The sequence below is a fragment of the Peromyscus eremicus genome, chromosome 22, assembly GCF_949786415.1.
Source record: "Peromyscus eremicus chromosome 22, PerEre_H2_v1, whole genome shotgun sequence".
Classification (NCBI taxonomy): Eukaryota; Metazoa; Chordata; class Mammalia; order Rodentia; family Cricetidae; genus Peromyscus; species Peromyscus eremicus.
In genome coordinates this window covers 15,809,080-15,833,885 of record NC_081437.1, presented here as the reverse complement: position 1 = coordinate 15,833,885, position 24,806 = coordinate 15,809,080, and the positions used below count along the sequence as shown (strand labels likewise).

General features: G+C 44.3%; 1 protein-coding gene and 1 pseudogene across 1 annotated transcript in view; both read left to right on the top strand.

The window, feature by feature from the left end:
* Nucleotides 1-24,806, top strand: part of Vit (vitrin) — a 130,019-nt gene that overhangs the window by 15,780 nt on the left and 89,433 nt on the right. Inside the window, exon 2 of the mRNA XM_059248413.1 lies at nucleotides 6,863-6,932. Within this exon, the coding sequence (XP_059104396.1) occupies nucleotides 6,881-6,932 (52 nt within the window). The 5' untranslated portion in view covers nucleotides 6,863-6,880. The remainder of the gene's footprint in view (nucleotides 1-6,862; nucleotides 6,933-24,806) is intronic.
* Nucleotides 10,222-12,928, top strand: LOC131897722 (large ribosomal subunit protein uL5-like; annotated as a pseudogene).

Below are 24,806 nucleotides of genomic sequence, written 5' to 3'. Positions count from 1 at the left end.
ATCATCTCCACTTAGCACGTGCTCCCTAAGTGCTAGCTATGACTAAATGCATGTCTATCTCCCTCTGGAAGGCTCCCAGCAACTTGATCCTGGGACATGCGTTTTGTTTCTCTTTGCTTAGCACATAGGGCCCACATAAACTTTTCCTTTTTCTATCTTTTTTTTTTTTTTTTAAGAATCACAAACAGAAGTATGAATGAAGCTGGATTAGGAAACCAGGAAGGTTTGTGTAAAAGAGGTGGACCACGGGCTGAAGCCTGGACGATGGCAAGGCTTGTGAGGGGCAGGGGAAGGTGGTGAGGTATTCCAGAGAGATAATATGAGTGAGCCATGGGGCTAATGTACACAAATAAATATCAGAAGTCCACAGGTGCTGGAACCAGAGGAGAGAATTCTGAAAGAGAATTTCAGTTTAATGGTGTTGAAGGGTCGCCTGGATCACATTTTTGGGGTCTCTCATGACTCCCCAAGGAATTTAGGCTTTGCTCTTTAGAGAATGAGTGGGCTGTGAAGGTTTTGGCAGGTGAATGCACATTCAGACCTGTGCTTTAAGAAGCTGGTCCTCTCTAATTAGAGGGCACGGGTAATGCGGAGGGCACGGGTAATGCGGAACAGGGAGGGTAATGGGTAAGGAGGTCAGAGGTTGTGTTACTCCTCATTGGATGTTGGGCATCGTGTGAAGTGGTAACTCTTCCCCACAGGTCACGTCTTATGACAACCTGTGGCTTCAACTTGGTTTCTAGTTATTGTGTGACTATTTAATCTGGCAGTAAAAATGTTGGTGATACAGGAACATGCACCACACACACACACACACACACACACACACACACACACACACACACTGATGATGATGATGATGATGATGATGATGATGATGATAAGACAGTCCCTAAATGCCCCCTCCCAAACTGGAGGGGTTGATCATTGTTTTATCTTTATTTGCCTTATTTATTTCTGATTTCATTGGCTTCTGCGTGCAGGTGAAACTTTTAAGCAGGATTCTGCATGGGCTGCATGGGTCCTTTTCTATTCGTCCTTTCCGTCTCCTTCCACCTTTAATGAACATTATTCCTCTCTGACCTCTTTAAGTAGCTTGCACCTCTTAGCCCGTGAGCATCTAGCCCGCTAACAAATAGATCTCAGGAAAAGTCAATTTGGCCTTTGTTAAAATTCTCAATAAAATACATTTTATACATGTCAAGGAGTAAACAACCGTCCAGAAGCAAGAGCCGTAAAATCTGGGCCTGACTTTGAGTATGTGACCTCAAAGAAGTCGCTCACCCATGGTTTGGTTTCTAGCTATTCTGTAATTATTTAATCTGACAGTAAAAATGTTGGTGATACAGGAACATGCAACACACACACACACACACACACACACACACACACACACACACACACTCAGACTCCTTTGCTTTAAAATGGAAAGGAAGATGTCGGTCCCCACGTCCTAAACAAGGTCCCTATGTAAGAACAAACCTTATTCACTTTCTTATCAAATACAGATGGTGGCCCTCATTGACAAGCAAAGCTCCAGGACTTAGATACCAAATGACCAAAAAAAACAAGGGGAGGGGACGGAGACAGAGTTCAGTTTGTAGAGCGTTTGCCCAACACGCACAAGCCCCTGGTTTGGATCCTCAGCACCACAGAAACCTGTGGTACTGGTATAGACGTTAAGGCCATCCTCAGCTGCATAGTGAGTTGAAGAAGGGGAGGGAGGAGGAAAAGGGGGGTAAGGAGGAGAAAAATAGCTAAGGCGCTCCCATTTTAGAAACATGCCTGGTTTAAGGCTTTGAAGAAAGTATAAGGCATGCCTTAATTAGCCTTAACTGTCAACTCAACAGAGCCTTGAAAATCAACTCTCAGAGGGATGGCCCAGTTCAGATTGGCCTATGGGCATGTTTGTGGGAGATTGCCTTGATTGAGAATTAATGCAGGGGAGACCAGCCCACTGTGGGCAACACCATTCCCTGGACAGGTGGTCCTGGGCTCTATGCAATCCAGAAAGCAACATTCCTCTTTGGTTTCCTGCTTCCTACCTGACTTCCCTTGATGATGGACTGTGACCTGTGAGCTGAGATCAATACTTGGCTCCCTAAGTTGTCCTCGGTCAAGGTGTTTCATCACAGCAAGAGAGGTGAAATTAGAACAAGGTGCTATTTTTATTTATTACAAATTTGTCCTCTTCTAACTTCAGGCCATGATATCTAATTGAGCTGGCTATGCTAATCCGCTTACACTGAAGCGTGGTTTTCTTTCACAACCCAGGCTTTATCTGCCTCCGCAGAACTCCAGATTGGGGAACTTTTAAATTATAGCTCACAGCACAATCCATAACTTACGCAAAAGTAACATTCTTTCGGAAGCTCTTCTGCGATTTTTGCCAGCACTCCTGGGAGCACGGGAGGAACTAAGGTTCCCAAGTCGCTGAACACCCCATGGCTTCATCATGCTGACCGACTTCTCTTCTGCGAAATTAAGCAGTCTTCAAGCCCCAGCCTCTGGGGTATCAGAGCGCGCGGGGGGGGGGGGGGGGGAGCGGTAATGTTGTCCCTAACGTTTCAAAAACCACATTAATATTTAAGAGTATGAAAAAAAAAGACCAAGCAAGGAAGGAGAGTGCAGGGATGAGGAAGAATCTTCAACACACTCTGCTTCCAAAAGGACAGTTTCTAGTCGGTTCTATTGCTCATGAGTCGTACTTGGGTAATATCTTCACCAGGATTAGAGGCTGTTTCTTGGAACTGGTTGGTGGCTATTCATGCAGCCCCAGATGTGAAGGTCGTATATGTCCTTCATGACTTCTGAAGCTGTAGGACATGCCTGAGGGCGTTCCTCTCTGCGCTCCTGTTTCCCCTTGGGTTTGTATGTGGACTACTATTGAAAATATATTAATGGGATTATATCGCTAGCAATTCACAGAGTCTGCTTAGTGATCAAAGGAATTTATTTGGGGGTTAACTCATAAGACAGGATAAAGGAATTTGTCACAGGATCCTGGAAGGGTGAGGCGCGGTCCAACACGGTTCTCTGGTGAGCTCTGCCCTGGTCCTTACCAGCATCCAAAACCATGAGGTAGCTAAGAGAGAGCCACATACATGCATCCCAGGTCTTAAGGGTCCCCTGGAGTGGCCACCCCCAGGGGCATTTCCCTCAAGGTCATAGACAGGTAGAACAGTTACCTGCTACCTCACTAGGGGTGGTTCTTCAGGGCATGGTGAGAACAGCTCCCGCTACAATGTATGATTTGCCGGGTTTGGTGTATATCCAGATCATCTTCTCTTTGTTTTGTTTCTTTGTTTTTCTTTTCTAGGAAAAGGAGACAGTCCTTGGTACTCACATATTTATCTAACATGTATTTGCTGAGCATCTATAAACTCAAATGAAAATTCCCATCCTCGTGGAATTAGCATTCTGTTGGGGGAACCCAACAACGGACAAATAAAATAAGTAAATTGTAGAGTATGTCAAAAGTGATAAGTAACCAGAAAAAAATATAGAAAGATACGAATAGGGCTTAGCAGTGGACAGAAAGAGGGATTATGACTTTAAGTAGGATGCTTGTAGAATACCCCATAAGAAGGTAACACTCAAGCAAAGGTCTGGGAGAAATAAAAGAATAATCGCATGCTCATGTTGGGGAAGTATTTGAGGCAGAGCAAATAACTAGTAGGACAGTAAATGCAGAAATAAGATCATGAGGTGAAAGGAATGTTCTAGAAACAGCCAAGAGTCCAATGTGGCCTGGACTTAATAAGTGAGGGGAAGAATAGTGGGAAATTAGATCAGGAGGATGAAAAGTGGATACATTCAGTATGACCTTAAGCCACCTGCAAAGACTTTAGCTTTTCTTCTTAGAATGGTGGGGAGCCACAGTACAGTACTGAGCAGAGGGATGCCATGGACCAATTTGCTTCAACCAGGGCCATGCTAGTTAGCCTCTCTGGCCTGGAAGGCTAACTAAAGTCATCTAGATGAACCAGGGTGTGGCCTGGACCAGGTGTAACGGTGAAGACAAGAATTGACCGATTCGGGATGCAGTAGGAATGTAGAGCCAGCCAGTTTAGCGGCTGGAGATGTGAAGTGTGGAAGAAAGAGAGGGATGCGTCTACAACGCTGAGTACTAACAGTAGCGCTGGTCATACGCACCCAACAGGGACACTTCACATCCTGCATCTGTCTCCTAAGAACGTCCAATATTTAGGGTTCAACCCACGCCTTTTGTTCAGCAGAGTCTCAAATTAGTAAAAATTATTCATTACACGGGTTCCAAAATATACTACAGCTATGCCAGCATTGAGTTAGCAAGCAGATTGTATGTCTCTACTCTGAAGTTCAAGACCATTGCTCTACTGTTAACTAGTGGTCAACTACTCCAGTTGGGAAACTTCATGTATCACAATTGTTGCTCAAAGTCAACGAAGGGATCCAGTGCTGTGAGGAGGTCTCTCTTCGTGCCTAATTTAATTGTTTAGGACAAACCTTTCACACATCAAGCAGTTTTAAATTCATTGGTATTTGTATTGGTCCTTCAGTCATAACCGAGGTAAGCTCTTTAGTTGGGTACACAGGAGAGTGTGAGCTCTTTAGCTGAGCTCAGGGAGCACTTGAATGGTCAGAAGCACCAGGATCTCTGCAAGTACAGACCAGACCAGCCTGGTCTACTGTCTCAGGAGAGAAAAACAAAAGGCTCAATCATAACTGATGAGCACTTTCGCTAATTCTTCACAGATCCATATCTAAATATTGAATATTAGCATATCCATTTCCCATTTAGTAACATCACTCTTGTGGCTTAAAAATGAGATTTTTGTGAGGGTCTATATCATAGGGATTGGCATACTCTACAACTCAGAATCTTTTTTCCAAAAAGTGGATTTACCAAGAAACCCCGGGACCACAGCAGAGGACAGAGCTATAAATGCTGACTTTTAGCCACCCAGCTGCATGGGGGATTCCACTTGCCCAGAGAGAAGGAATGTTGTGTTACCATTGATATTATTTAAACATTTTAGGTGATAATGCTGATAAAATACAGGCCAATTTTTGCTGTGGGATGGTCTGTATGTCAAATTGCTCTGATTGGTCAATAAATAAAACACTGATTGGCTAGTGGCCAGGCAGGAAGTATAGGCGGGACTAACAGAGAGGAGAATTGAGAGAACAGGAAGGTGAAGAGAGACACTGCCAGCCACCACCATGACAAGCAGCATGTGAAGATGCCGGTAAGCCACGAGCCATGTGATAAGGTATAGATTTATAGAAATGGATTAATTTAAGCTATAAGAACAGTTAGCAAAAAGCCTGCCACGGCCATACAGTTTGTAAGCAATATAAGTCTCTGTGTTTACTTGGTTGGGTCTGAGCGGCTGTGGGACTGGCAGGTGAGAGAGATTTGTCCTGACTGTGGGCCAGGCAGGAAAACTCTAGCTACAAATTTTACATTTGGATTCTCTACAATATTCTTTTCTATTGACTGAACCAAAGGCAGACGCCTCCCCGCCACCCCTGCTTGTATCCCACTCCTGTTCTCTGATGGCACTGTGGTCATAATTTGGAACTTCTTCAGTCTTTGTTTCCTTATCCCTTCGATGACAACCTTCAAACCCACCAATGCTGACTTATCCTAAGGATTCAGAACAAAATGAAGTATGGTATTGGAGCAGGGGATGGTGGTATTGGTGAACTTTGAGAGTCTCCTTATAGCTTTAAGAGGAGGGAGGTGTGTTCTTCATAGAGAACAACTTCTTCAGGTCCGCTGTGATTTCCAGCTCCTAGAACTCTATTTATGCTCATCCCTACATTGGGTGTCCCTTTTCCCTATTTCCCTATTGTGGAACTCTGTTCATTCCAGCCAGGTGGTTCAGCTGCTCCCAGAACATGAACCTTTTCTTTATTCTCACGGATGACATAACCCCCTTCCTTTCTACCACCCAAGCACTAAACAGGACAGACCCTGCTTAGCTTCCTAGATCAGATGAGATGGGGCACATTCGAGGTAGTGTAGCTGTAGACTCTCATTTCTTTCTTTAACGTTCCTAGCCCCAGACCTACTGTACTGAAATCTGCATTTTAACGAGATCCCCAGGGGATTAGTATGCACTGTGAAGAGAAGCCCTACTCTAACTGCTCCTTCTTGAACTTGGTTGCCTGTTGAACTATCGGAGGACTTTTAAAGCTTAGTACCCAGACTCTACCCCCCACAGACTCTGATTCAGTTGATTTGGGCACAGCCTGGTCATTGGTGGTTTTAAAACTCCCAGCGATACCAATATGCAGCAAAGTGAGAGACCTACTGCTCTGTAAACGTCCCTTCCACTTCCTTACGAGACCTTCAGGCTCTCTCACGCTCTCTGATGCCATGATTATTTGTGTTCACATACGTTTTTCTACCTCTATTAAACTATGCCTTTTAAGAGTGAGAACTGGCTTTTAATTCAGTTTTATCACCTTCTCCCTTACAAAGCAGCCATATTATAGGAATTTAATATTTACTGAAGAGATAGTTTATTTGTAATCTTCAATTGTTCCCTTGACACCATAAACATGGCTGTTGGCCAAATTGAAGGACTTTTGGGACACAGTCTCAAAATCGTGAAGTTGTTTATCAGTTCTAAGACCAAATCTCTAGAAAATCAGAGGTGGATAACCAGAATGGGTTTTCTAACTGAAAAATGGATTCCCTGGATACCAGTGCAGCCATCCAGCTCCATCTATGTGTCTTCCTATAGAAAGCGAAGCTTCAAATCCTGGCTCCAGGGGGCAATGCAAAATGATGCAGAATGTCCCCACATACTTCGGGCATCCAATTCAGAACTCTGGGCTGAAGTTTGATGGTATTTTTCTCTCTCCCCAGGGTGCCATTTTGATATTTATGGGGATCATTGCTCCCACTATGAAGGCATCTGTTATTGAAGTCTTGCTTGGTGAGTACTTTTCTGTGTGTATCTGGATACTTCCTGAATCTGGCCAAGAAAGGTTTCAAGACAGAGCATGTAAACAATAACAGAAATTTAAGGGAGAATGTTAAGTATAGATCAAATTCAAGATGCCTGTGTGTGTGTGTGTGTGTGTGTGTGTGTGTGTGTGTGTGTGTGTGGTGTTCATATAAAGCAAATATTTATATCATGTATATGTGTCTATATATTACATATACTGTATACATACATCTTTGTGTTTTTTAGCAACAAATATTTCAGCTACAGCGTGTTTGCAGATTCTGAATTTAAGATCCCCCTGTTTCTTAATTTCTCAAAAGGAAAAAAAAAGAAATATTTTTAGGAGGATAGTTTTACTCATGCCTTTAGAATCTTATACTTTGGAGATGAAATATTTGAGGCATCTCTTATCTCCAAAGAATATAATTTGGATATGTCTTTAAGGGACAGCAGGCTTACTGGAATACAGACACCACTGGTACATTTAGAACTAAGCCCAGGGGTGATGGTCTGTTGTTAGTTCCCACTGTCTGATGCTTTGCCCACTCACATGCCCTGCATGTCATGCTGAAACAGAGGGGCACAAAGTCCTTATAGATAGTCTGCATTAACTTTTTGGGGCTGTACCACAAGCTGGGTAGCCTAGAACAACAAAAATGTGTTGTCTTCCAGCTCTGGAGACTTGAAATCCAAAATCAGTGTGTCAGTGAGGATGGTTCCTTCAGCTGGTATTGAGGGAGAAGTCTACCCCTGCCTCTTCCCTAACTACTGGGTGCTTTCTGAAAATCTATGATGTTCTTTGTTTATGAGCACAACGCTCTGGTTCCCATCATCTTCACACGGCATTCCCCCGTGTGCATGCCTGTTTCTGACTTTTCCCTTTTTGTAACGACATCAATTTTGTTGGGTCAAGAACCCCAGTATGACCTCATCCCATTCGACCAGTTATCTGCGCCAGTCACCCATTTCCAGATCAGGTCATGGTCTGAGAATTCAGAATGCAACGCACAAATCGCATGGGGAAGGGATGAAATTTAACCCACTACGGAGTGATTGTGTTTAAGCTTGCTCAGAGGGAGTCTGTCTGGACACAGCTGAGAAAGAAAAAGGTGACACAGTGTGAAAAGCAAAGGGATCTCATCATGGTAGGAGGGGCCTTGGGCTGGAGTCAGAGAGAGGACATGGGTTCCAGTTCTGAGACACCATCAGTTAGTTGATGTTAGCAGCTACTCTTGCAGCAGTGCTTCTCAACCTTCCTAATGCTGTGACCCTTGAATACAGTTCCTCATGTTGTGGTGACCTCCAGCCATAAAATTATTTCATCGCCACCTCATAACTGTCATTTTACTTCTGTTATGGATCATGATGTAAGTATTTAACATGCTGGGTATCTTGTACGTGACCCTTGTGAAAGCATCATTCGATCCTGGAGGTTGTGACCCACATGTTGAGAATCACTGTCTTAGAGCCTTCTGTTCCTTCTGTAAATGATGTGACAGAGCCAGGAACCACCCAGCTCCATGTCAAATGTTTGCAGGGTGTTAAGACAGTGTTCACCAAATCACTTGTCTCTCAGGTCACCTGTAGCTAGAGTTTTCCTGCCTGGCCCACAGTCAGGACAAATCTCTGACACCTGCCAGTCCCACAGCCTCTCGGACCCAACCAAGTAAACACAGAGACTTATATTGCTTACAAACTGTATGGCCGTGGCAGGCTTCTTGCTAACTGTTCGTATAGCTTAAATTTATTCATTTCTATAAATCTATACCTTGCCACATGGCTCGTGGCTTACCGGCATCTTCACATGCTGCTTGTCATGGCAGAGGCTGGCAGTGTCTCCCTCACTCAGCCTTCCACTTCCCAGAATTTTCCTCTCTCCTTGTCCCGCCTACTTCCTGCCTGGCCACTGGCCAATCAGTGCTTTATTTATTGACCAATCAGAGCAATTTGACGTACAGACCGTCCCACAGCAGTCACCCTCTCTCAGAGGCGAATATTAGTAGGATCATTGCTCATCCTCAGTGCCACCATATGCTGTTTCTGTCACGTGGCAGTGGGAAACCCAAAGAGGTTTCTGGGTACCCATCCAGGAGCTCTCTCCCCAACTAAAGATGTTCTCACCTGATTGAGCAAGGTCCAAGAATCAACTATCCAACCTGACCCACTGTTACAAGGAGGTCCATGGTCTAGATTGGGTGTTTCCAATCTCTCAGCATCTTACTCAAAGAATTAAGGCAGCACATATATGAAGCAAAGCAGCCGGAAATTTTATTCAGAAGCAGTGTGACAGCACAGAGCAAACACACTACAAGAGAGCAGCATGCTCCTTGAGTTAAAATACTGAAAGGTCTCGGGTTACTGCTTTGGGCATCTGGGCTTCCTCTTATGGGGTCTATGAGAAGGAGGAGCTGGTTGCTAAGGGGTGTTCTGTGGGTGGTTTAGTTTTAGTTGAGTGGACATACACTTTTCTCTTTTTAAATATTTATTATTTTTTTTAATTTTCTGTGTGTGTGTGTGCGTGTGTGTGTGTGTGTGCACACGCACGCATGCACGCACGCACGCACGCGCACACACACACATGAATGTAGGTGCCCACATAATCTAGAAAACAAAGCCAGTCTTCCTAGAGCTGGAGTGACTGGGGACTATATTCTCTGCAGATTCTGGGAACTAAACTCTCAACCTCTGATCCATCACTCCAGCCCCACATAAGCTTTTCTTTACCTGCGTGTGCTTTATCATAATTCACTTGACACTAATCATATGCACACCCGGTTATACAGGGGCATACGATGATAAATAGGGGATTGTCTCTAAGAGTTCACAGTTTGCCTTACTTTGCATGTGCCAGCACTGACCAGTTCAGGCTGGGCCAGGCCCCCTGTCTTAAGCTCCCTAATGTTATGGGTCATTCATGAATGGAAAATAACCCCAAAGGAGAGTTACCAAAGGTTGTTGAGAGGAGCAATCACATTGTTTAGAGCAGGGTGTTTGTGTGTTGCTTAGTGTACGTGGGAGTCCCAGATTGTTAAGTGCATGATTAGTAGAGGGATTGGGGATAGCCTGAGCCAAGCTAAATTCTGCTCCATTAGGCTTTCCCTACCCTAGGCTGCCCTATCAATGCAATTATTTCATCTACCTGGCCTGCTTTAGTCATAAAGAGAACGTTCGCCTTGGGAGCACAAGGTCTTTCACTTCCACCTTATTATTTTGAGCTACGGGTTAGCAAGGGTTTAGCATTGAAGAAGTGGAGGTGGGCTCCCTCCTGTTCTCCATCATGGCGCAAGGCCAAAGTGAAAAGGAGCGCCCCATGTGGGAACTTCACATTCACAAGCTCTGCTGCAATACCTGTGTCAGGGAGAGCGGGCCAGCCAAGGGTTGGAGCAGCTCACGGGCCAGACAGACATATTTTCCAAAGCTAGATACACCATCAGGTCTTTTAGCATCAGGAGAAATGAAAAGATTGCTGTTCCCTGCACAGTCCGTGGAGCCAAGGCAGAAGAAATCCCGGAGAATGATCTGAAGGTGCAGGAGTTAAGTTATAGAAAAATGACTTCTCGGATACCGGAAACTTTGGATTGGGGGTTCAAGAACACATTGATCTGGATATCAAATATGACCTGAGCATTGGGATTTACAGCCTCTATTCCTTTGTGGCGCTGTTGGGTAGGTCAAGTTTCAACATGGCAGACAGGAAGCACAGGGCAGGCTGCATTGAGGCCAAACACAGAATCAGCAAAGAAGAGGCCATGCGCTGGTCCCAGCAAATAAACTTTATTCAAAAAGGCAACAAAATTTTCCCAAGGGGGAAAAAAAGTGGAGGTGAGAATAAGAAGAATTTCCTAAAACAAAATGAGACAAACCGTTAAGAACATTTAACGCCCTACCTTTTCCTGTGTATCAAGGACCTAAGATGGGAGACTTAGCTACTCTGCTCCCTGCCTCTCTTAGCCTGCCCTTTTCCTCACCGGGATGCTCACACAATGAAAGCAGAAAAGTAGCCAGGTGGTGGTGGCACACGCCTTTAATCCCAGCACTTAGGAGGCAGAGCCAGGCGGATCTCTGTGAGTTCGAGGCCAGCCTGGTCTACAGAGCGAGATCCAAGATAGGCACCAAAACTACACAAGAGAAACCCTGTCTCGAAAAACCAAGAAAAAAAAAAGAAGAAAAGAAAAGAAAAAAAGAAAGTAGAAAAAGGACACACACACAAACACACGGTACCTCAACACAATGGAAAGCCATGCATGACAAACCCACACTACACAATAGAAGAGCAAAGTCCTTCCTCTGTGATGATGAATAAGATAAATATGTCTATTCTTGTGCTGGAGAGATGTGATTAAGAGCTTGTGCTGTTCCTACAGATGACCTGGGACCTACATCGGGCTGCTAACAATCCACTGTAACTCCAGCTCTAGGGGAATCTGATGCCACTGACTTACAGAGACAACTGCACTCAATACCCCCCTACACACACACACACACACACACACACTTAAAATTAAAATTTAATTGGAAAATACTAATTAAATTTGGAAGAAAATCAAAAATTGTCTATGAGAATAGTGGTATGACATGTAGAAAGCATATACCAACAAGTGTTTAGAACTGGTAAAGAAATTCAGTGAATTTATAGAATTTTGTTCCCTTGGTATTGTTGTGCCCAAATATAGCTGACTGAACAACAGAAAAGAAGGAGAGAATTATTTGGGGTTGGAGATTCAGTCCACAATGTCAAGAAAAGCCTGGTGGGGCTGGGCTGTTCGGTTCATTCAGAACTTGTGACATGGGCTTTGCAGGTCGTGGTAGAGCAGGAAACAGACAGCAACCTAACAGAGGGCCAGACACAACCTTCAAAAGCCAGCCTTTGTGACCGATGCCCTAATTCCACCAGCTAAGTCTGACCCTCAAAAGATTCCGCAGCCTCCTCCAGCTGGGGAACGATCCTTCAAAAGAGGAGCCTACGGGGGGGGTCAAACTATATTGTGCCCTTACCTCCAAAGCTCATGGTCAACTCATAATACAAACTATATTTAATCCAAGTTAAAGAGTTTCCCCAAGCTTTAACAGTCTCCACACTGTAAGTCTGAACTTCAAGGTCTCTTCTGAGGTTCAAGGTAAATTCTTAGTTATGAGGCTCTGTAAACTCAGAAAGTTACATTCGTCCAATATATAGTGATGGAGAGGAGAGACATTTCCATTCCCAAATGGACAGATGGAGTATGGGGGGGGGGGGAAGGTGGGGCCAAAGGAAGACTGACATCCATCGGGGAAAAACAGGAAACTGGGTAGCTCTGCGTCGAGCACTTGGTGCCCAGCCGCTGTGTTCCCACAGTTTTGCACACCACTGTCGCTGTGGCCTTGACATTTGTGGCTGATGTAGCTTCTTTTGGGGGGCATCTCCACTTGGTGCCTGCCACTTTCCTGAGCCGGTATCCCGCGTTCTTGGAAGTTCCAAAATCCCAGGAACTGTCTGGCTTCTCAAGCTTCGTGCATCACTTACTAAGGTCCCCGCAGAATATCCAGCCTGTCCACACATTGCCTGACCTCCCAGGCTTCCACGGCCCTGTAATGCTCACATTTTGCATGCTTATAGAATGAGGAGCGCACATTTAGATGCTAAAATGCTAAACTCCCCGCCTGTTCATCAGCAGCCAGGACCTCTTGGGCCACGGCTTCGGTGACTTCTGAATGCCTGCGTGGCTGGACCCATGAAAACACTGGTAGCCCTTTGTGCAACACTCGTTTCTTTAACTATTACTGTTTCTTTGTAACTTTAACCCAACTATCGTTTGGGCCCCCCCCAAACACCGTGTTTTCTGTTTTTGAAATTGAATTGAGCCAAACTAACCAAAGCTGAAAGCATTTCGAAACCTTGTTTCAATGTACTTTTCAAAGATCCTATATTAACTGCTTTGCTTGGTGCGGTAACCCAGTACGTGAAACGAAGCAGCACGAAGGACCGAGGATTTGCTTTGGCTTAAGTTCAAGGTTACACTCCGTCATCGCAGGGAAGTCATGGTAGCAGGAGTTCAAGGGGGATAATTACAGTGTGATCTCAGTCCGGAAGCAGAGGGTAGACAGAAAGTGGGGCTGGACGACTCAAAACAGGGAAGGCACATTCAAGCGATTCACTTCTTCCAGAGAGCCTCCGTCACCCAAAGGTTCCACAACACTTCAAAACAGCACTACGAGCTAGGAACCGAGTGTTGGAACACATCAGCCTACCAGGGACGTCTCACGTTCAAACCACAGTGGATGTGCTAATCAAAACAGGTACTAGGTACTAGAATAAGAATAATGGGGACGTAAAGACGGCCCAGAAATGAATTTATAATCAGTTGATCTTTAACAAAGATAAAAGGAAGAGGATAATCTCCTAAATATATGCCACTGGGAAAATATGATATTCGTGTGCAGAAGAATGGAATTAGATACTTAGCTCTGATCAAATTCTTAAAAAACAACCAAACAGAAAAATCTTAACCACGAGATTTGACACTGGAGAGATATGGAAAATAAACCTAGGAAAATCATCTTGAAGTTGGCCTTGGGCAAAGAAGACTTGTTGGACATGACCCTAAAAGCCCAGGCAACAGATAGACAAATGAGGTTATCTAAAACCAAGTCTGCACAGCACAGCGAGTGACAGTGAAGTACAGAGGCAGCCTGTGGAGTGAGAAAGAATATTTGCAAGCTGTATATCTGATGACAGGTTAATATTAATATTATAGAGGATCTCAAAAATATAAATAGCAAGAAAATAATCTAATTTAAAAAATAGACCAGAATAGACATTTCTTAGGAGATACACAAATAATTAGCAGATAGGTATATGTATTTTTTTTTCGGAGACAAAGTTTCTCTGTGTAACAAACAGTCCTAGCTGTCCTGGAATTCACTTTGTAGACCAGGATGGCCTCAAACTCACAGAGGTCCACCTGCCTCTGCCTCCCAAGTGCTGGGATTAAAGGCGTGCGCCACTACCACCCAGTAGATGTATCTGTTTTTAAGAAGTTCAATATCACTAATCATCAGGGAAATACAAATCAAAACCATCATGAAATATCACTTTATATCTATTATAATGGCCTGTATCAGATGGACATGATATTATGAGCTGATGGCCATCTGGAGAAGAGGCAATCAATGCTTGCCTGCCGGAGGTGGGTGAAGGGACCCTAGCCAGCCTGCCGGAGGTGGGTGAAGGGACCCTAGCCAGCCCGAGCATGGCAAACACAGCTCTGTCAGGCCTTTCCTTTCTCTCCCATTCTCTCCGTCTTACTAAAAACCGTTAGATTATGTTCCTAAACCTACCCACCAAAAACTATTTCCTTATTTGGCCACTTCCTCCTCCTGAGGCTGACTACCAAAATCTAACTACCAAAGTATTGAAGTCCACCAGTCAAAAGCTCACCTAATTAACATACCCAATGAGAATTAAACACCTCATCCTCCTCATCCTAACACAGGACTTTCCATTTTACTCTGATAAACTGTCCTTTGTGTATAGGCCACATCTGTTTCCTCTCTATCCAGAGGCAGTTCTTTGCCATCTGTGTGTCCATCCTCCTCCAACCCCCTCCCAGACCTTCCCCTCTCCTTTGTCCCCTTCCCCTTTCCCCTCATCCTCTATATCTTGTCTTTGTCTCTTATTTCTTGCCTTTGTCCCTCTGGGGTAAATAAATTTCCTTTGCGCTGAGAACTTGGTCTTGGGACATCCTGAGCCAATACCGGTCCCTTCAGTAGGTATATAAAATAGTGCACTCATGCTGGCATTCATTATAAAAAGTTGTATGAAGGTTCTCAAAAATTTAAAAATCTAACTACTCTGTGATCTTACAATCTTCCCTCTGGATACATATCTAAAAGAAATAGAATCAGTGTGTTCAAAGACATTTGCCCTTCCATGTCTATGGCTGTTGACAAGAGGCAATGTGAGAAACCAGCCCATGTGTCCATTGATGGATGAAAGGGAGCATTAAAGAAGAGCAGATGGGCTGGGCGGTGGTGGCACACGCCTTTAATCCCAGCGCTCAGGAGGCAGAGGCAGGTGGATCTCTGTGAGTTCAAGGCCAGCCTGGGCTACAGAGTGAGTTCCAGGAAAGGCGCAAAGCTACACAGAAAAACCCTGTCTCGAAAAACCAAAAAGAAGGAGAAGGAGAAAGAGAAGGAAAAGAAGAGCAGGTAGAGAGAAAATAAGAACCAGACAATGGGCAGAAGTGCTAAGAAGTGCTGTTGTTCTGGACATGGCATGGTTATTAGACTCATGGGCTCTCAACAGCTCTGGCTATGTGCACAAGGTCTGAGCAAGGTCAAGCCAGCCCAAATTCCAGCACAGGTTTGGCAGCCAGCTCCTTTACCCACTGAGTTGTCTCTATTTTTTTTTTTTTTTTATTGAGGTGGACTCTCTTGCTGAGCCCAGAGCTCCCTGATTCAGCTAATCTACCTAAATAGTTGGCCCAGATGATCCTCTGTTGCTGACGCCCCAGTGATGGGGTTACAGGTAGCACCACACTTGCCCAGCTTTTAGTGGGATTTTTAAATTTTTGAGAACCTTCATACAACTTTTTTTAATGAGTGCCAGCATGAGTGCACTATTTTATATACCTACTGAAGGGACCGGTATTGGCTCAGGATGTCCCAACACCAAGTTCTCAGCACAAAGGAAATTTATTTTAGTGAACTGCAGCCATGGTGCTTATGTGGGAAATGCTTTACGCCACCTTCCCAGCCCAGATGTCTTTCTACATCTGGCTGTAGGACATAGAGAAATTAATCTCTCACCAACCAGGAAACTTCCTTCATGCTGGCTGACTTTCCTAGCGCCAGAAGGTATTATACAAATTCTTGGGAAGAAAAGATGTCAATGGTCTTATTCAGCGTGGTATCCTGATACTACACGACCAACGTGCAAGGCAAGACGTACACATTGGTGTAACAGTGGTACAACTGTTATGGGGTAATCAACTTCTTTCTGATTGGAATGCCGCTCTATCCCATAGGAAGGAATTCATGTCTGGTACCGTAAACCTGGTCAAAAGTCCATGGCTGAAGAGGTCATAGGCCCTAGGGTGGAACTTACTACTGTTAGTTTGTGAAATGATTATGCTGTCAAACTGCTTGCCAAATATTTATGTCTATAGGCCTAAGTTGCTCTCAGCCTTTATCAGCGAACCTTCTTTCTGCAGTGGGTAGTACTCAATCCCCAGGCCCCACGTGCTGGTAAGAGAGAATCCACTCACACACATTGTCCTTTGAGGCCCACATATGTCCTATGGTACGTGCAGGTGCACCCTACCGTACACACACACACACACACACACACACACACACACACACACATACATGCACACACAGAGACAGAGACAGAGAGACAGAAAAATGATGCTGTATGAACTCACATAGAAAACCTAAAAAGTGAAAGAAACAGAAAATAGAGGATGGGTGCCAGGGTCTGGGGGAGGGGAGCCACGAAGAGATATCATTCACTGTGAGATTGGTAAGTTCTGGGATCGTAATGTATACCAAGGTGGCTAGTTCATGGAACTGTGTTGTTTGCTTGAAATTTACCAGAAGAATAGATCTGAAATATTCTCACAGTACAAAAAAAAAAAACAAAATAGGTAGGCATATGAAGTGATAGACATGCCAATTAACATGACTAATCGTTTCACACAGTACACAAAGATCAATGTATTGGATTGAGTGAGTGGTTGGATACCACAACTTTTATTAGTCATAATTTAATAGAGCCAGGGGAGGGAATAATATATAACTCCATTACTGAAATTAAAAAAAAAAAAGAAAAGAAAAGGAAAGGGCATTACCGTCCCTGAGTTCCTCTGAGTCTTCATGTGTCTTCATCCCCAGCATCACTTTCCTCTGCTCACTTGTCAGAACCATTTCCTAGGGCTTCCTAGCACTCCGACCTCTCCCACTTCACCCCCAGCTGGGTATTATGACAGAATCCCACGCCCAAATCCTTAGTCTTCCATCACTTTCCACCATGCCCTGCTGGTCTCCATGAAGCCTATTCCTTTTTGTTCACTTGCTTTGCTTTGAGACAAGGTCTCACGGCCACTGGGGATTGGAGGTGTGAGCCACCACACCAGGCTATGGAGGTTCGTGTCTCATACCATTCTCTCGACTGAAGCCCCTCTGCATTTCTCCTTTCCCGGCAGCACGGATCCCAGGGTCTTTAAGTGTTTTGCTTCCTAGGCTTGGAGGATGAGGCACATACAGTCCTTCCTGCTTCCATCTCTCCCCACAGCCTTTACCTTGAACTTCCCGGAGGGTGGTGGCATTTCTCATCCCCAGACCTTTGAAGATGCTGCTCCCTTTCTTGGAATTCACTGACCCTCACTCTCACACTCAAAATCCCCAGTTGGTCCTCCAAGAAGTTTCACTGCAAAACCCAGCCTCAATGAGATGGGGCCATCTACCTCTCGAATTATCTTTGCCCTCTTGGCATTCTGCCCCAAGCAATCGTCATTGAGATGGGAGTTGTGTCTTTCACGGATGTTCCTCGTGTATCAGAGCTATTCAACATCACAGATATTCAGCAAAGGATTGTCCCTAGGGATGCTCAATTTGTAAGGCATCAGAGCCATCCAGCAACACTACCAAACTCCCTAAATTAACACCAGTTCATGTGTGTCAGCGTTGACATGTTCCTTTTCTAAGATTTATTTTTATTATTTTAATTATGTATATATTGTGTGTGGGTCTTTGTGGAGGTATATGCACATGAATTCGAGTACCCACAGAGGTGCCAGTTTCCCCTGGAGCTGCGGTTACAGGTTGTTGTAAGCTGCCTGATGTGGGTGCAGGGAATCAGACTTAGGTCCTCAGGAAGAGCAGTATGTGCTTTTAACCGCTGAGCCATCTCTTTAGCCCCACATGTTTCTTTTAGATATCCCTAAGTGTATCAGAGAACTGTATGCCTCTCAGTGTCTTAGGGGTCACAGTGGAGCCATCACTTCTACCAAGGGGGTACAAGTGAAATAAAAAGGCTAAGACTCTTACTACCAAACCTGCTTTCTGGTTCCAGCTTCAGATTTAACCAAGGTGTTAGCTTTGACCGGGATTTCATTCCCTAAAATGAAGGGCAGGGGATAAATTCCAAAGGTCCCCTCAAGGTTTGCTATCCTATGACTTGAAGCCTACGTTGATATTTCACAGGATTACAGGAAATAAAGTGCTGTGTTTGCTGTGAGACTCTGATTTGTCTGATGCCCAAGGTTCCAATGAGTACATACATCCCAAGTTAAAGCATTAGGGATCTTGAATGACTTTAAGATGTTCTGCTTTATAGATAAGGTTTCGGGAAGGTGTTGTGGACCCCAACTGTGCTTGTGGACTGAGGGCCTCAAAGATCTAACAAGAAATTTCTATGCAAAAAAATGAGCCATTTCTGTGCAAAAATGAAGCATTTCTGTGAAAGTTCCAGGCACCTAAGAGCTTACTGACTTGCTTACTGATGAGCTGTCCTGGCATTTTACGTCTTCCCTTAAAATTAGATTATAATTCATTACTTACTAGAAAACACAAACACAGATTAATCATGCCAATAGCTTTAGAATGAACTTTTTGTTTTAAGTCCATATGATTTTAATATGACCAAATTAAAAATAATTTAATGATAAAGTCTGTTTTTAATTGTAAAAGAAACATATGCACTATGAAATTTATGTTTTGTGTATAAGTGATGTGATGCAGTAGGGAGAAATGTAGAACACAGAATATATAAATCATGATTTCATCATTATTAACATTTTGGTATATTGTTCCAGATCTTTTTTTCCTCTGCCTCTATTTTAACTGTCAAAATCATTGTTCACATTCAAGCTGAGCACTTCACAGCTAATTTAGTCACCTTCTACACACCATTTGTAACCAATGCTTACACATTCCCGATGGTTGGGACTTTTCCAGCATTTCTATTCTTTCCAGATTGCCATTAGAAATGCTCTAATGAGAATCTTTACATAAATCTCTGTCTATATCAAAGATTATAACTCGAGATCTATTCCCAAGAGGGTAGTTTCTATGTCAGAGAAGATAATTTCCGAGGCTCTTGGAACCTATTATCAACTTGCTTTCCTGAATGGTTCCGCCTGCACCAACAGAGCACAGAAATTCACTAGCCCCAATTCCCTTCCAGGATTAAGTGTAATTTTCTGTTCTGTACACAGGGACCTAACACAGAAAAGCAACCTCTCACTTTCTTTTAGCCTGAATTTTAAATCGTTAATGAAATTCCGTGTTGTTTCGAGCTTAGCCTTTTGTGTTTTATTTATGAATGATCTGTGTGATCATTTTGTTTTTAAATTGAACTTAGACACAATTTTACCTCGGATACCTTAATTTGGGTTAGTTTGCTATCATACCGGAGAGGAAGCGGGAGCAGGAAGTAGCAGAACTTTTTTAATGAGAAAACATAATTTTAATATTTAATTTCCTTGAGATCTCAAGAGCTACCAAAAGGACAATGAAAAAGTGTAGGGTTTTCAACAACAGAACACTGAGGGGCATTGCCTCGTGGTTGCTTCAGAGCTTTGCATGCTTGCCTCAGTTTCCTCCAGGTTTGCAGACAGGGATGGTCTCAGTGGGTAGGTAATTTAAACTATCTGAAAAGACTTGGCTGGCAGACCTGTTTGCTTCTTTACATAGGCATGGGGTCAGCCTTCCCTCTTAGTGCTCTGCAAGGCATCCTAGGAAAATAAATGAACGTAAGACTTATTTGCCTCCCACTCAAGTTCAACATTGATTTCCTTTTGTTTGTGAGTGGAAGGAGTGATACGTGTTCACGATGATACATATGCAAGCGTGTGTGCCAATGAGCCTGCACGTGCGTGTGTGTATGTCAGAGGGCATAGTCAAGGTCTCCCCTCTATAGACCTCCACCTATTTTTTAAGACAGGGTCTCTCACTGAACTTGGAGCTCGGTGATTGGCTAGGCGCTGGCCAATGCGCTCCAGAGATCTTTCTGTCTCCGCCTCCAACCCGAGTGCTGGTGCTAGAGATACAAACCCCTGTACATTTCCATGGATGCTCAAGATCCAAACTTTGATCCACATGCTTATGCAGCCAGCACTTTATGCCCCAAGCCATCTCCCCAGCCTCCCAGTGCACTTCTTAAAACATAGCAAGAGATAGCTTGCAAATGGAAAAGGAAAACTTGGCCCTGGGGACAAGGGCATGTGCAGGCTGTACTGAACAGCCCTCCTCTCTGGAGGTCGGGATTCTAGGATGCTTTCATTAACAAGCCCTTATACTGAGGGGAAGGCAGGGGAGTGTTTGTGCATTGGACAATAATAACCTTGTTACCCTCTGTTGGTAAACTGAAACAGCCATGCATGGGCTCACTCATCCTGGAGGGTCTTGGGTAACTAAACAAGTATTGGGGTGGTCTTACTGAAATATTTATGGTTCTAAGGACACCAAGACTCATAAAGACTTCCCAATGATCCACACGCCTGCATGGGTAGTAATTAGCTTTCCCAAGAAGTGACGCTCAAATTTATTTCCCTTTATGCCTTCAATTTCACTATTTGTTTGCTTATTTGTTTATCTATTTATTTACGTGCTTAGTATATCTTTTACAAAATATTCCCAGATTCTGGCTGTTTATTTCTGCACAGAAGATGAAAGAGTGGTCTTTATACAGAACTAAATGACCCAGAGGCCACTATAAGTAACAGACCTCCAGGAAACTCACGCACGCCCAAACCCCAGAAGTAAATAACACCTCAAAAATGTCAGCCTTCATACTTCTCCGTTGCATTTTCTGCTCTCTCTCTCAGTTCTCCTTTGTGTGTTTGTTTCGGTCTGGCCAAACAGGCAATGGCCCACACCTCAGCTAATGCTAAGAGCCAAAGACAGGCTAACATAGTAGCTGTATCATTGGCACAGGTGACCAGTGCCTTAGTGTGTTTAGGCTGCTGTAGCCAACTGTCACAGAATGGTAGCTTACAAAAACTGGAACCTATCTGTCGAGTTTCTGGAGGCTATAAGGCCAAGATAGAGAGACCAACAGTTGATGCCCCTTTATATGACAGGAGGGACAAAATAGCTTTTTGAGACCTTTTTTGGAAAGGCCATAATTCCATTCATTTAAAAATGTTTTCTTTCTTGTGTGTACTATATGTAGCAGGAATCTTAAAAGTTCTTATTAATAAAATCAAACCTGAGCCAGGTATTGGGGTGAACACTGGAAGATCAGAGAACCAGAACAAGCCCCAGCTAACCTCACCTGGCCAACTTCTCAGCTGATCTTGTTTCCTCAGACTGGAAGCCTCTGAGTCCTCATATCCGAATGGCTCTCAGCTGAACTGTGCTGCTCAAAACCTAAATGCTTAACCAGCCAAATGCTTAACCAGCCAAATGCTTCTAGTTTCTGGTCCTCACGCCTTATATACCTTTCTGCTTTCTACCACCAGTCCCTGGGATTAAAGGCTCACTTTCTGGGATTAAAGGCGTGTGTCACCATGCCTGGCCGTTTCCAATGTGGCCTTGAACTCACAGAGATCCAGAGGGATTTCCACCTCTGGAGTGCTAGGATTAAAGGTGTGAGTGCCACCATTTTCTAGCCTTTGTATCTAGTGGCTGTTCTGTCTCTGACCCCAGATAAGTTTATTAGGGTGTACAATATTTTGGGAACATAATACCACCACAACTATACATGTGTATGTATGTATGACTTGTGTGTGAGAGGGTGCAGGCATGCCACAATGCACTTGTAGAACTCCAGGGACAATTTTGAAGATAGGTGTTGGTTGCCTCCTGTCTTGCTGGAGACAGGGTCTCTTTGTTGCTTGATGTTGCATACCCCAGACTAGCTAGACATGGAGCTTCTGGGAGAATCTCCTTTCTCCTCCCATCTCCCCATAGAAACAAGGGGACTTGGGACTGCAGATTTAAATTACTGTGTCTAGCTTTACTTGTTTCTGTGGACTAGAACTTAGGTGTTTTACCCATGGAACCATCTCTTCAGCCCCATTAATTCCACTCATGACAGACCTACCTTCATCTTTATCCCCCTACCAAAGGCTCTGCTGTAAATACCATCCTCTTAAGGGTTAAGATTCAACATAATAGTTTTAAGGGGGCACAGCCATTCTGTAGCAGAGACCTTATAATTTCCTCCAACCCTTGGTGATGTTGCTACCTTTTCCTTCAAAACTAGCTGCCAATTTAAGAGTCTGCTTGTACCTAAATTGAGTATATCTATATTTGTTGAGAGGAGAGAAAGGGAGAAGGAGACAGAGAGGGAGGGAGGGAGGGAGGGAGAGAGAGAGAGAGAGAGAGAGAGAGAGAGAGAGAGAGAGAGAGAGAGATCAGTTGTCTTGTGTTTTTTAGACAGAGCCTCACTATGTAGCCTTGAACTTGTGACCCTCCAGCCTCAGCCTCCTGAGTACTAATATTACAGGTGTGTGTCCCCAGTTGGGATCCAAGTGCTTATTTAGATTGCTGTGTTTTCCTGCTTACCTCCAGAGCCCCAGCTCTATCCAGAAAGCAAGTTGTTTCCAAACGTAGTTACAGTGATGGTGTGCTAAAAACATGCCTCCCTGGAGTGGGTGAGATGGAGGGATGCCTGGTGAAATGGAGAGATGCCTGGTGAGATGGAGGGATGCCTGGTGAAATGGAGAGATGCCTGGTGAGATGGAGGGATGCCTGGTGAGATGGAGGGATGCCTGGTGAGATGAAGGGATGCCTGGTGGAGAAAGAAGCATGGAGGACTTAAGGGCACTTTTGAAAGCAAGGGACTGCTTTTCTGGTCACAACTTTAAGTGGACTTGGTGTAGGAATGGAGAACAGGGTGTTTTCATACATTGCTTATGAAAAACTATTGTGGCATATATCAAAATTTTAAGTGGATATGAATTTCAAACAAAAACTCTATTTAGAAATTTATTTTAAGGAAATAATGACAGATCGATGCAAAGATAAAGCTATAGACATGAAATGGAGGATCAGTTAAATTGCAAGGCATGCATATAATGCAATACTTTGGGGGCAGTTAAAATGATTGTGGGAAGAAGACTTAATGACAAGAAAAATACATGTATGTGTGTGTGTTCATGGTGTGTGCATATGTGTGTGTGTGTGTGTGTGTGTGTGTGTGTGTGTTGAAATAAGTTATAAAGCATTGCAAATGGTATGAGCATGATCAACAGTTTAAAGTACCTATATAAATGTATGCAAAAATGCATGAAAAAAAAAAGCAAACTTCTGTGTTCATCCATATTTTCTGTACTGCTCTTTTGCATTTTTCTAGAAGGATCATGAATCACTTTTGCAATAAGAAAAAGCCAACATTATTTTTTTTTTTTTTTGGTTTTTCGAGACAGGGTTTCTCTGTGTAGCTTTGCGCCTTTCCTGGAACTCACTTGGTAGTCCAGGCTGGCCTCGAACTCACAGAGATCCGCCTGGCTCTGCCTCCCGAGTGCTGGGATTAAAGGCGTGCGCCACCACCGCCCGGCAGCCAACATTATTTTTTAAAGCAGAAGGCTCGGGCTTATTCTATATACTTGAAAAAGAGCCAGGAAATGTGACTTTAAGTTCTTCGGGCCCTGCTTCACCAGCTAACGAAGCCATGAAGGCAGGCAGTGTCGAGATGCTGATGCTTGAGGCTCTGGTTCTGGTTCTGAGGCAAGCACAGGACCAGGGCTGCTAGATCGCCACACCAGGGGCCCATCCTCAGGCTCTCTGACAGTCTCTCCTTCTCTCCGGCCCTTTCCCCATATCTTCCTTTCAACAAAGCCTCTGCTAAGGCTGTTTATAGATACCCTCCTTTCAGCCTCCCTGTAGTCATTCTTACACACACACACACACACACACACACACACACACACACACACACACGAATGCATATGTGCACACACACATACATGCCCTACATGCCATACACACACACATTCATGAACACACACACACACCATACATGCCATACACGCACACATTCAAGTACATACATACGCTACACACATACACACCATACATGCCATACACACACTGCAGCAGTCCGCTGGCTCAAACGCCATTACAAGATGGCGCTGGTTTCCTGTTTATCCCGAATGCTAACGTGTCGCTCTCCCGCCCGATAGTACTGACCAATCAGCTTACCGCCCAAGCTCCGCCCCCAGAACCTGCATATAAGCCAGCTTGCCCCGGCGCCCGGGGCCCTCCTCCCGTACCAGCTCTCCCGAGAAGCCATAACCGAGCAGCGTTCAATAAAACCGTGATAGAGGAAGAATCTTGGAGTCGTGTCTTGCTTCCCCGCTGGTCGGGGCGCGCCGCAACTGGTGCCGAAACCCGGGAAACTTCGGACCTTGCGAACGACTCGGAGGAGGGCCGAAGATTCAGAACCTCACACGGGAACGGTGAGTACTCATAAGGTATGACTGACGCCTATGACACCAATCTTGCCTTTTTGCTGGACTTTTTCCCGTTGATATTTTTTGTGTGGGTTATCTTGGTGATTGGGTGCTGCTTTTGGCTGCGCTGCCACCGCGCGGAGGAAACTTGTTTGTGTTGCTGTGAGCGAAACGAAAGTAAAGTTTGTGTTGCTGCGAGCGAAACGAAAGTAAAGCTCCTTAGTGGGGACAGTCTTTCGTTAGCTCGTTGTTTTCTTTGAGTAAACCTGGTGTAGAGAAATCAGTTTCAAAGATGGGGAACTTTGACTCACATATTGAGTTTTTTGTCAAACCTGTGAAGGAATTACTGGGTGCAAGGGATATTAATGTTTCCTCCGGTTCTATAAAAAGGGCGCTTAAAGAGATAGATCAACATGCGCCATGGTTCGCGGTATCCGGTGATCTCACGATGAGTTCCTGGGAAAAGCTAGGAAAAGATTTA